At 45.4% G+C, this 12,766-nt stretch overlaps 1 protein-coding gene across 1 annotated transcript in view; it reads right to left on the bottom strand.

Annotated features, from left to right (window-relative positions):
* Window positions 1–12,042, bottom strand: part of SEX1 (Pyruvate phosphate dikinase, PEP/pyruvate binding domain-containing protein) — an 83,291-nt gene extending 71,249 nt beyond the window's left edge. Inside the window, exons 1-9 of the mRNA XM_087384385.1 lie at window positions 11,952–12,042; window positions 10,351–10,674; window positions 6,474–6,515; window positions 6,268–6,380; window positions 6,095–6,173; window positions 5,890–5,981; window positions 5,642–5,795; window positions 5,298–5,531; window positions 4,845–5,189 (exon numbers count right to left, since the gene is read on the bottom strand). Coding sequence (XP_087240511.1) covers window positions 4,845–5,189; window positions 5,298–5,531; window positions 5,642–5,795; window positions 5,890–5,981; window positions 6,095–6,173; window positions 6,268–6,380; window positions 6,474–6,515; window positions 10,351–10,650 — 1,359 coding nt within the window. The 5' untranslated portion in view covers window positions 10,651–10,674; window positions 11,952–12,042. The remainder of the gene's footprint in view (window positions 1–4,844; window positions 5,190–5,297; window positions 5,532–5,641; window positions 5,796–5,889; window positions 5,982–6,094; window positions 6,174–6,267; window positions 6,381–6,473; window positions 6,516–10,350; window positions 10,675–11,951) is intronic.
* Window positions 12,043–12,766: the final 724 nt, after the last annotated feature.

Below are 12,766 nucleotides of genomic sequence, written 5' to 3'. Positions count from 1 at the left end.
AACATTCCCAAACTCATCCTCTAAAAACACAACATAGTGCAGTTTCAATCTCACAATAGTCACTCATAAGATTGAAAACCATAAACTCCATCACGCATGGCAGGGACTAGCTACTATGGCATCCCCACTAACATCATCAGCGCCCAACAGTGGGGGTAGACCATAGTATAAAAAAATGCTCTCACACATACAAATCCACACACCCACACATACTTGAGCATCCATTTATACAAAGTCTTCGTACCGAGTTTCTGTCGGCACTCCGGAGGTGAAGGGCAGACTCAGCCATGACGAAGGCTAGCACTAAAGGAGAAGGCTAATAAAAAAGTAGTCCAAAATCTCTTCATTCAAGCTACAACTGCTTGTGAAGTCTAAACGATTTCATTTTAGTCTAAATATAAGGGAAGCATGCTGAACTCACGCAACAAATCAGCAAGGGAGAAGCCAAGATGTTGCAATTGAGGGATGTGGTCGAAAAAGGCACATCAGCCCCCAAAAAAGAAATTATATCTGATGCTCTTGAAGAGGACAAACGGTGAAACAGCAAGTCATTAAATGTACTTGTCAGAGGCTTACTGGTGGGAGATACTCCCATGGCAGATGCCAAAAGTCTATTCAACAAGATGGGAGTTAACCTCACTAGTGAAGCAGCGTGGAGGGTGGGTAAAGTGGATGCACCAACAAGACCATTAGTGGTGAGATTCCGGACTAAAGAGGACAGGTCTACTTTAATGAGTATGAGAGCAGCATTGAAGGGCACCAGAACCTTCCTAGATGATAATCTCACTCTCTTGCAGCAACAGCATCGAAGGGAGGGAATGGTGAAAGTAATGGGCGGCACGACAGGAGGAAATGGTGAAAGTAATGGCAGCATGACAGGAGGGGAAACGGGCTGCATATAGAGATAGTAAAGTTATCATTCTGATAAAGCAAATAGAGTAGAAAGAGAGGAGGAGGAGGAGGAAGGTGAAATAGACAGCACATGATGGTGTCGGGGCATAGACAGCACATGACGGTGTCGGGGCCTTGAGACAAGAGCACAAAGTAGAATACAAATGGCTGTGTGGAACTGCAATGGAACCCTCAGGTATGATCCCGGGGGGTTCTCTGAAACATACACTAACAGGGATATGATCTTTTACACAGAGACCCATGAGAGCCCAAAGAGGGGACTACCTACTGTGACAGGGTACATGTGGGAATCAACCCATAGAATAGAGACAAGGAGAGATAGCAGCATACAAGGATCAGGAGGGGTTCGCAGTCCTTTTCAGGTCACACTTGAGGCCCTACATATCTGTCATGAGGAAAGAGGAACACGTAGGGCACATGTGCCGAGTGACTCGGCAAAAGAGACTGCTCAACAACTACAGATACGTGACATCTTTATTGGAGAGATACCAAACTCCTGGATATGTCCTCGGAGCTTTCGCAATACTCACTGAAGTCTCCTGAGAGCCCTGAGAGTGTGCTTTTGAGTTTTTGAGATCATTAGCTTAGTTTAGCACTCAACAAGGGCCTTAGCAAGCCCTTTGCTTCAGCCCATGGCGGCTTGTATGAGATATATTATAGATTGTACTTTGTCTCATAGGCTCGTGAGGCCTTTCGAAGATGTTTATATAACTCTCTCTCTCTCTCTCACACACACACACACTTTTTTTTGTAGTGAAATCTTATATTTATGTGTGGGAAACCTCAAAAGAGGTAAAAAACCACCAACAAGTACAAGGAAAATTTTTTACAAGTAAAGCCTCAGAGCCAATGTCATGAGGCAGCCAAGTAAAAAGTTACATATCAAGCTGGAGAAGGATCAAACACAGCATCCTCCAGCTTCAAATTATTGCTCTGTAAAAACTGCTGCAGTGATGAAACCACACCATCAATAAAAACAAGCTGTTTTTTGCCCTTGTGATTCTTCTTAATATAGGCTGGTACCCGAAATTTCTGAATCACTGGGTCAAAAACCTGTTGTAACATAGGATGAAAAGATTCTGGTAAAAAAGGCACTTCTGCATCCCGAACAGAAGAAGACTCTGGCACATGCATCAAAGGCAAAGTGGCTAAATCAACATCTCTATCCTCAGACAAAGGAGCTACATCTGATAAAGTAGGACTCAGCATTTCAACTTTACTCTGAGTCAATCTGAAAAAGAGCACGGGCAACATCCTGTATAATCCCCTCTGCAAGGGGCACATCCATATCTTGAGTGGAAGGAGGCTGAAGATGCTCAATAGGAGTCGGATCCTGAACTTCTTCAGCAAGAGAAAGAGTGGCTTGTGATTTTTCTACCTTCCTCTAGTAATGCTTCGGAGCAGTAAAAGAAGGCTTATCCAGCAAAGCCTTAGCATAAATCGGAGGAGAAGAAAGAGTAAACTTCACAGCTGAAGAAGGAGCAGGAGGAGTGGTCATGGAAGTAGAAGGGCAGGCACGTGCAAAATGACTAACTTGACGACACCGATAACAGGTTGTAGAAAAAGAAGCAAAATGTAGCTTGATGCGCATCGGATCAGCAAAGCCCGAATCAAGACCTAGAGTAGATGGCACAGGCTGCATCATATCCCATAAGATACAAAGTCGAACATCACGGGTAGCCTGCAAAAACTCCAAGCTCGGAACATGGAGAGGCCTTCCCAGAAGCACTGCAAGAGTTGGCAGATGCTGAAGAAGAGGCACAGGCAGCGCTTTGAGGATAATCCAAACAGGGTCAGAAGAGAGGCAGACGGATCAAATATGGGATCCCAGGGCATCACATAAGCAAAAAAACCCACTCCAGGGAACACCAGCACGACTGACAAGGCACTCTACCACATCAGTCAAAGAGCAGTGGGCATAGTAAAATCCTTTGCCCAGAAAGACAAAGGAAGAGATACAATCCGAACCCACTGCAACATCAGCCCAATGATGAAGATGAGCTGAAGATAAAACCTTGCCCATAAAATAGAGGCAGACTCCCAAATGCTGAGCCTGACGAAGACCAGAGACCAAAAGGGCAAAATCCAAGGAACGAACAAGCGGGGAACCTGATAGAGGAGCTTCTGTGACAGAGACAGAGCACAATTGGCGAAGAAGATCCAGCTGGAGAGAAGAAGAAGGACCATAAAAAACATCCAGCTTTGCCGATTTGACTGAAGGCGAGGCAAACACACCACCATGCTTCCGCCGAAGAAAAACACGAGTAGGAGTAGAGGCAGAAGGAGGAGGGGCTGAGGTAGAAAAAACAAAGGAAACAGGTGTTGAAGCAGCAGGAAGGGAGGAGGAAGATGACACAAAGGGTTGTAACACCGGTACGGAAGAAATCTGGATGGGCTAACTTGTGTAGAGGGAGCAGACGAAGTAGTTACAGAAAACGCAGAGACAGATGGAAACCATACAAGCTGTACGGATGGGCGTATGGTAGGGTTTGGAAAAGGAAAAGGCAGAGAGGAAGGCTGCTGCAGACCAATAGCTGTAGGACTCAGTCCCGAGGGCTGTACGGAGGGTGCAGGAGAGGCAACAACCTGTACGGACTGCGTGAAACCAGGCTGTGCAGACGAGGGGACAGGTACGGCAGGGTACGAAGACTGTATGGGGAATAAATCAGGCTGTATGGACGCTGAAATCCGTACGGCTGAGGGCGGATTATTTACGGATAGGGGTACGGGGATGTACGGATGAGGCAGAGGTGAAGACGGAGTTGAGGCAAGGGGCTGCAAGCAGGGTACAGGCGAGGGGGAGGGTGGAGAGGTCTCCATCGCTTCGTCACACACACACACACACACACACACACCCACACACACACTCTCTCTCTCTCTCTCTCTCTCTCTCTCACACACACACACACCCCCCCCCCCACACACACACACACACTCTTTTTTGGGGGTGAAATCCATTGAAGATTATATTACAAGAAGTCCCAAAAGCTGAGTTACGCTTTATAATTGTCTACGAGCGCGGAATTTTTTAAATCCTGCTTTCTTGTCACATAATGATATCATCACACACACACATACATACACACACTTTTTTATGGGGTGAAAATACACACACACACACACACACACACACACAAGCACAAGTGCAAAGGCAAGAATCAAATTCCCTGGGGAGCTAAGAGATTCTCTTTTAAGTCAATTATTGAATGTGAATAATGACATTACCAGTGAATCACTCCACCCAATTTTAATGGTATTTTGCTGCACAATAATTCCATCATCAAGACCTTCCAGCATTTTCACCCCCAGCTCTAGCGTAAATGGAGGTCCCAAAAGCTGGAACCTCCAGTTTTGCTTTATGATTGTCTACGTGCGCAGGATTTTCATTATCCTGCTTTCTTGTCACATAATGATTTCTTCACACACACACACACACACATTTTTCTGGTAATACTCTATATTACTGTGTGAAAAACCTCAGAAGAGGTGAAAACCCATCATGAATTACAAATGCTGAAAATTACAAATAAAAGATCCCGACAAGAGAGTCAGGAAACTCAACATGCAATAATCAAGTAGACCCCGAGCCAGATATTAGGATTAAATCATCCATAGACAGTCACTGGGTTTCCAAAAAAGTTTGTAGAGGAACAACTTCACCGGTATCAAAATGAAGGTGTTCGATACCCTTACGATTCTTGCGAATGACAGCCAGTATTCTGAATGAAGATATCATTCTTGTGTGTGTGTGTGTGTGTGTGTGAAGATATCATTCGCAAGAATGATATCTTCACATACACACACAAGAACACTTTTTTTGTTGTCACACACACACACACATACAAGCACAGATGCAAAGGCAAGAATCAAATTCCCTGGGAGCTAAGAGATTATCTTTTAACTCAATTATTGAATGTGAATAAAGCCATTACCAGTAAATCGCTCCCCCCAACTTTAAAGGACTTTTGCTGCACAATAATTCCATCGTCAAGACCTTCCAGCATTTTCACCCCCAGCTTTAGTGCTGTACCCTGCTCTGTCGAAACAGGTGCAGCAGATTCAGTTGGAGATTCTGTAAAGAAGTTTATCATATCTGAAAGATCTCGCTTTTTCCTTTGGATTCTTGATTTCATTCGCCTTTTGCTTTTCCCTGTTTGTTTTTCTCGTTTTTTGCCATCAATTACAGCATCAGGGAGTAGCTTTTTATACAAATCTGCCAGTGACACTCCATTGAGAAGCTCATTTTGCAAATCTTTGCGAGCTTCTTCAAATTCCTTCTGTGATACAAAAAGTTCATCAGGTCATCAATCAAGCCTCTCAACTTGGTAAGCTAAGGAAAAAGGTACCAGAATTGCAAAATGTAAGTATATGGAGAGAAACATTACGAGCTGCAATTCAGCAGAGTAGGTGGGCTTCCCAGCCTTTTCCCATCTGACAAAGGATTGGACTTGTACCAACTCATCCGGAATTTCTAATTCAGAAATTGACGGAGTGCTAGTACCACTTGCTTCACCCTCACCATCACCTCTTCTACCACGTAATCTTGCCTCCAGGATCTCAAGCGAGATACCTCTGGCAACTTCTTCTTGCAGCTCTTTCTTTGCCTCTTCATATTCTTTCTGCAGATGGGTATATATAAACAGGTCACAGCTTATTGGAGAGACTCTTACATCTTCAATGGGAGAAGGGCTACAATGAAAACAATTTTACTAAAAAGAAACCCACATACCGCTTCTTGTTCTGGCGAATAGTTTGGTTTTCCCTTCCTTTCCCATCTCAAGTAAGCTTGCACCTGCACAAGTTCCTCGGGTATAGGAATTGCAGAAAAACTTAAATCTGGTTCCGGCAGTACAACACGAAAATTCCGCCCATGAAGCTTTAACCTGTGTACAGATGTCTCTTTTAATTGTCAAACAAGATGCTGGGATTAAGACTTAATGATAGATTCTCTTTCTGTTGCTTTCTAGAAGAGCTCACCATTGGTTGTTTGAGTCATCCTTCAATATAAACTCGATTGCATCAAATTCTGTATCAGGAATTTCAATCTTAAGAAATGCAATGTCGCCCGACTACAAAAAAAGCCAATACTTTCCAGGATAAGGTACAAAAGCTGTCATTACCAAACTTCATTTGGCAACTGCTAAGACTGTACAGAATTATGTCAAAATATCAGAATGTGCACCTTCAGAAAAGGAGTTTGCAATGCTTGGTTTTGGAAATCACGAGTTCCCTCAGGCCATTTTGATGGAAGTACCCAACTTCTAAAGGTATAATAAAATTACACAGTTAATGTTGTTTTTTCTAATTTTGCCGCACAAAATTAGGCAGAGAAAGAGAATGATCACTGAAACCTACCTCTTTCCAGGTTTTGTCAAACCCCAGTGGAGAACAGGGGAATTCAGATAACAATTGTTGATTTGAAAGTCTATGAGTGCTGGAGACCCTGGCCTTGCACCCATAACCTTGACCTATGATTGAATGCACGCCAACTTAAATAAGCACAGCTCAACTTAACAAAATGAATGCAGAAAGAATCACAATCTGTAAATACTTGCAAATACCTTAAGCTGCAAACCTCCATCCAGACTATGTTCTTGAGAGCTCTGTTCATCACAACAAATAAAATTATCAACATATGTTCCGTTGAATTCCAAAATTCTCAATAGCAACATGTGCACACATCACTAGAAGATATGACAGTAAAAGCAACCAATACATATTACTGGACGATCTACATAGCTAGGTACTCGTAGGTTGCCAATACAAAAGGGTTCAGAATCTATCAATCTGTAACTTGAAGCTGATACCCTCCAGCTACAATGATAACAAGGCAAATTTTAGGGATAATATTATTGCCATAAATAAACTGAACCAGAGGTTGCTTGTTGCAGTCAAGCAGCTGGGCAAAAGTAAAAGGAACCTAGGGGTGCTAAGTTGCCACATAAGGATGCCTCAATGATGAGCATGGTGTGCTCCCACTCGCCACTTGCCTTGGCAATAGTCAGGGGACTCTGATACTTTCTGTGCAGAGAGGCTCAATGGCCTAGTGGATTCATCATCCACCCTAGGAGAGTATCTCCATGACAGCATTTGAAGCTAATAAGCCCACTGAGCAAGACGTTCGGAACTATGGATGCAAATATCCAGCTTGTTGATCACAGGTGCAGCCAGATGCATGAAGGATGGAAAATGCTCTCCTTTTCTGCTGTGTGCCTCTGATTGAGGACTTCAGTGGCTATGGGAGGACCCAAAACTCTGTACCAGTCAGCAATCTTTCTGCCAAATGTTGGTTTTTGTTCACTGAACAATCTCTCCACGCAGGCTAAGGGCTGCTGCTGCTTTTGCTTCTAGTGCCTCTAATACAACCTGTTGCTGCCTCTGTCTCCACCTGCTCTAGTGTTCTGATGCACCCCTGCTGGCTAGAGCAGATGCTGGATCCACTGCCCTGCACTGCTGCCTTGTTCTCCCTCCTCTAGCGTCTGCTGTTCACTTCTGGAGCACTGGAACATAGCCCGCAGATGGCTCTCGTGGAGTGAGTGTATGCCCCCCCAATGGGGGTTTTATATAGGGCAACAAGCCCCTTGAACGAGGCCAACTGGCACTTTTACTGACTGACCCAATTCTTGAGATTGCCGACCAATGGTTGGCCAGACCAGGCCCTTGGGGCCTATAAAATGCCCCCCTGGCTGCTAATTCTGCCCACAGCCTAGGCTGTATACCCGCCTATCAGCAGGCCTACACAGCCTTGTCTGCCCCTTGACAAATGCCCATGTGTGGCCAAAGGATGGCCAGCACCATGGCTGTCCTCTCTGGGACAGGTCTGCCCTAAATGGTGGACCTTTATTAAACCTAAGAAGGATATATCCGCTGTCCATATGGCAGCCTCTTCATCCCTCCATATTTCACTACAGGTGTCACTTCCCCATACCCTCCTTATTTAGGGGCTTACAAATGGGGAGTTGACCCTTAATCTCTAAGACCCCCTCTCAAGGAGCCATTGTGAGTTGTAGCCCACCTCTTGAAGTATGCACCCTAGGAAGAGTGCTGAGGAACAGATCGAAGGCATCTTCTATGTATGGTTCAAACTCCTGTAGATCAAACATCAGCATCTGCTTTCTGATTGTGTGGTCCATGTCATCTGGAAATTGCACTGCATCATCCACTCTTGAGTCATACATAGTAACTCGTCCTTCATGATGTCACCCTCCAGGTGATAGAGACCATTTGGTAAATTTCTTCATGGAAAACGTCGTCCTGAAACTCTGACCTGTGTCCAGATTGATGCTCCCTGCTGTGAGCAATCCACCAGTTGAGAACCAGAGTTTTCCAAGGTCTGCTCCCTACTCTCCTTGTGCTCTCTCATCTCTGATGAGAAGTCTTTGACAAAGTCTGCTTTGTAAATCTCTACCATAGTGCAATGGGAACTATTTTGGAAGGCTTCTTTAACAACCCTCTTTGTCAGCTCGGTGTCCTCCGAGAAGTCCACGTCACCCACTCTCTCAGTCATCATCCAGAAGGCATCGCATGCCTCTACTCTGAAGCTACCCCTTTCACTATCTGGTGGGTCTCTTAATGTTAACAACCATCTTTGCTAGCTCCATGTCCTCAAGAAGTCCACACCACCCACTTTGCATCATGCAGAATGCGTCGCATGCCTCTACTCTGAAGCTGCCCCCTTGGGCTATCTGGTGGGTCATCCCCCATGCGCTCGTCATTTGGGGGCTTACAAAAGAGGAGTTTTGACCCTGGATCGCTGACCCCCCCAAACATTGTGAGTTGCAGCCTAGTCCTTGAAGTATGCACTCCATCTACTCCCTTTGAGGAACACCTCGAGGCATCTTCTATGTCTGATCCAACATATGTAGACCAAACATCAACATCTCCTTTCTATTGGTGTCGTCCATGTCATCTAGAAATTGCTTTGCATTATCCACACTCCACCTGAGTTGTATTTGGCAACTCGTCCATGACGTCACCCTCCAAATCGTAGCGACCATCTAACAAATTTCTACGTGGAAACCCTCGCCCAAAAACTCCGATTGTCGCCTCTATTGAGGACTTCAATGGCAATGGAGGAGCCAAAACTTTGTACCAGCCAGTACCCTTTCTGCCAAAAGATGGTTTGCTCACTGGATAGCTCTCCAAGCAGGCTAAGGGCTGCTGATGCCGCTGGTGCCTCTGATACACCCTGCTACTGCCTCTGTCTCCACCTGATCTAGTGTATAATGCACTCCTGCTGGCTGGAGCAGATGCTGGATCATGGCCCTGCTCCTGCTGTTTGTTCTGCCTCCTCTGGTGTCTGCTGTACACTTCTGGATGGCTGGAACACAGCCTCCAGATGGCTCTTGTGGGTGATTGTGTGCCCCCCCAATGGGGGCTTTATATAGGGCAACACGTCCCTTGCACCAGGCCGACTGGCCCTTTTACTGACCAACCCAAGACTGGAAAGTCTGTGGACTGGCCGAACAGACCAGGCCCTTGAAGCCTATAAAATGCCACCCTTCGCCCACTGCCTGGGCTGTATACTCGCCTATCAACAGTCCTGTACACAACCTTGTCTGCTTCTGACAATGCCCATGTGTGGCCAGCACCATGGCTGTCCTCTCTGGGACAGGTCTGCCCTAAATGGTGGAACTTCATTAAACCTAAGAAGGATAACTGTCTCCTGTCCATGTGGAAGTCTGTGTGCTGCCCACATGGCAGCCTCTTCATCCCTCTCCCTTCCCCCTATCTGACTACACATGTCACTCCCTCATGCTGTCCTCATTTGGGGACTTACAAACAGGGACTTGACTCTTAATCTCTGACACTCCATTCTCTGAACTTGTCGAAGGCTTAAACTTCTTTAACAGAGTGTATGTCCGCATCATCCGGATAAAGTCATCAATAAACATGAGAAAGTATACAGATCTGGCAAGGAATCTCATGGGCATAGGCCCATAAATGTCTAAGTGAAACAGTTTGAGTGGTTCCATGGCCCGGTTCTGGCCATTGTCGAGAACAAAATCCTGATATTCTTTGCTTTCCATGCAAGCCAGGCAAACTTCACGACTGCCGACCAAATGGTGGGACCCATCCACCATTCCAAATTTTTGCAGTCCCAAGCAGTATAAGATGATCCTGTAGAGGCCTTCTTCCTTTACCCCTCTGGCAATGACCTTAAATTTTTCTTTGGATTGATAGTCGTTTTGAACTTCAGGAGGAGCAAGAAATGCTTCTAAATTAGCAGAAGGGACACTGATCTTCTAAAGAAAGAATTACTAAATCAAATCAATAAAAATCTACGTAGTTCTTCTGAAACACTGAAAGTTTATTAAACCCACAATAGGCCTAGACCTTGAGGAATTCACCTCAATCCAACCTTTCTATAAAATTCAAGGCAAGACAATTGAAGAGTTAAAGCTCAACACATGAAAAATTTGCGGTAATCACCATTACCTCAGCGGGGGCAACAAGAACTGCTCGTGGTGCCAAGAGCATTTGCTCTTCACATTCGGGTGGCCAACCCCCTTCCTTGTATATAGTTGCAGCAGAACCAAAAAAGCCTTTGTGAAATCTGATATTACTGCCCTGAGTGCGTAAGCATGAAATAGCTGAAGATATTGAGTTAGAATGACAAGGACAGAAGCACACAGCAGTCGGCCCTTGAACTGCCCCAGAACCTGAGCACTGGCCAGCTTGCAAGGAAGGGGGAATAGGTGTAGTTTGCAAAGTCACCGAAAGTCCACTGCTCAACATTGTGGTTCGAATCGTGTTCAATATCTGAAAGAATTCTCCATAAAATGGAGCAGCACATCTTGAAGTAAGTAAATACTGCATATCAAGGGCAAGTTTTGCATAACAAACAACTGAAAACCTTTACTCATCACTGCAACAAGAATGCACGCAAACGTATCACATATGACAAATAAGCCAGTCCTCTCACCCACGGAAGTAAAGCATTCAGACTTACGAAGGAGGCACCGCTATAAAATTCTAATTAGCCACTGAAAAGGGTGTGGCGCGTCCGAAGCATTGGATTGGATGTTGCAAAAGGCCCATACGAAATACTACTACTACACACTAAGGCCCAGTTAATATCAGTTCTGGATCTTGCATACATAAGTGAATATTTGATTTTTCATACAACAAGGGAAAAATGACAGATCTCTGCAGTAAATCAACCAAAGGTAACCAAACTGACGATTGCGAGCTAGATCCGATATTTCGGGATCCGCATCAGGGAATACACTTCTTGACAGAACGTACAACTCACCTGAAGCATGGTCAATTTGAAACACATGCACCACGCCAACTAGCATGTGCTTATAAGTTTTAAAATTCAACCGCTTGGAGTGATGAGACAGAAAACTGTTGGAAATCCAGACGGAATCATACACCCCAAGTAGTGTCCTTGCCAACGGAATTGAGCCACTAAATGACAATACGAAGCAAAGTAGCCCAGATACAATTGAGGGGGTGCGCTATAGTACAAATGCCAATACTTGTTTAAAGAGCAGCAACGAGTGCACCGTAATAGCTCAAATGTGTTGGGTGTTGCACGGTTCGCGTGATTTGCGTTCTCGATTGGATGATGAGTACAGCTCCCAGGGGGAATATCTTTGGTGCTGCTGAATTTCAGTTCTAGTCTATTAAAGCAAAGCCCTTGAGACGCCCAGGCAGGTTCGCAAGGAACTGCGTGCAAAGCAAATTCAAGGAGTCCACCAAACAAAAGAAAACAGACTACACCGGCATGAAACAAAGCCCGCAAAGGCTGCCCATGTTGAGCCAAGCCACGCGACAGAGCGAAACTGCCCTCCAACTGCAAATTCGTGACGCTACACGGATGCGAGAAAGAGAAAAACCGATACCAAGACGTAAGACCAATGCAAATCCAATAGCTAGGCCACAGGCAATCGGTGGGGCTACAAAGGCGGAGCGCAGGGGAGGAAAGAAGGGGTAGAATGCGGTAAAGGGAGGAGGCAAACGGATAGAGGCCACATTGGTAAAGTGATGATCAATTCTACGAGGAGGGAGGGAGGGAGGGAAGGGATGCAAACCTGGGGGTGGGAGAGGAGAGCGGAGATGGCGAGGGGGAGGAGGAGCAACAGGAGCAAAGGAAGAAGCTCACTTCCCAAATCTTAATTCTCAAGATATGCTCATACAGAAAGAGAGAGAAAATTGACGTAAGTATAGAGAGAGAATATACATGGGACACGCTCCTTAGAAATCACGTTCTTTGTGGCCCTTAACCCGTCATTAGTGCCTTAATCCCCGCTATTAGCTCCCTTCCCCCCCCCCCGCCCCTTCTATCCTCTCGACACCTGTTCCTTTACGTACCCTTTACACGTGTCCCTTGTGAATCTCACGGAATCCGCAATCCCATCCTACCACGTGTCTCATTGTCCCACTTTTTCCTCTCGAGTGTGCCATGGGTGTGTGCCCATATATATATATATTATATATCGAAAAAAATCTCTCTCTTTTCTTTTCCAGCCAGTAACGTAGCTGTTACTTTGGACGAGTGTGAATTTCCAGGGACGTCTTGCTCCTGTCTCATGGGATTCAGTTTCTCTCTCAAAAACCGCAATCTCGTCCACTGTGCAAAATCTCATCTCGCTCGTCCACCGCACGAAAATTGGAAAAAATTGGGGCTTTACCTATGCATCCATCCACCTAATACTTGTGAACGAGTGTTTGTGAACGGAACACTCGTCTGGACAACTCTACTTACTCCACATGTTTGGATGAGTGTGAAACCCCCTTGGGGTGCAAAAGAAGGGGTAGGCACTGTACGAAATGGACAGCACATTCAATCTAGCAGGTGTAGGCTTCAAATCCCTTTGTCGGCCCAAATTACGCATGGGCAAGGGGT

This window comes from Dipteris shenzhenensis, chromosome 14 (assembly GCF_047967505.1).
Source record: "Dipteris shenzhenensis isolate YYH24624 ecotype China chromosome 14, Dip_SZ_1.0, whole genome shotgun sequence".
Lineage (NCBI taxonomy): Eukaryota > Viridiplantae > Streptophyta > Polypodiopsida > Gleicheniales > Dipteridaceae > Dipteris > Dipteris shenzhenensis.
This window is presented reverse-complemented; position numbering and strand designations above follow the sequence as displayed.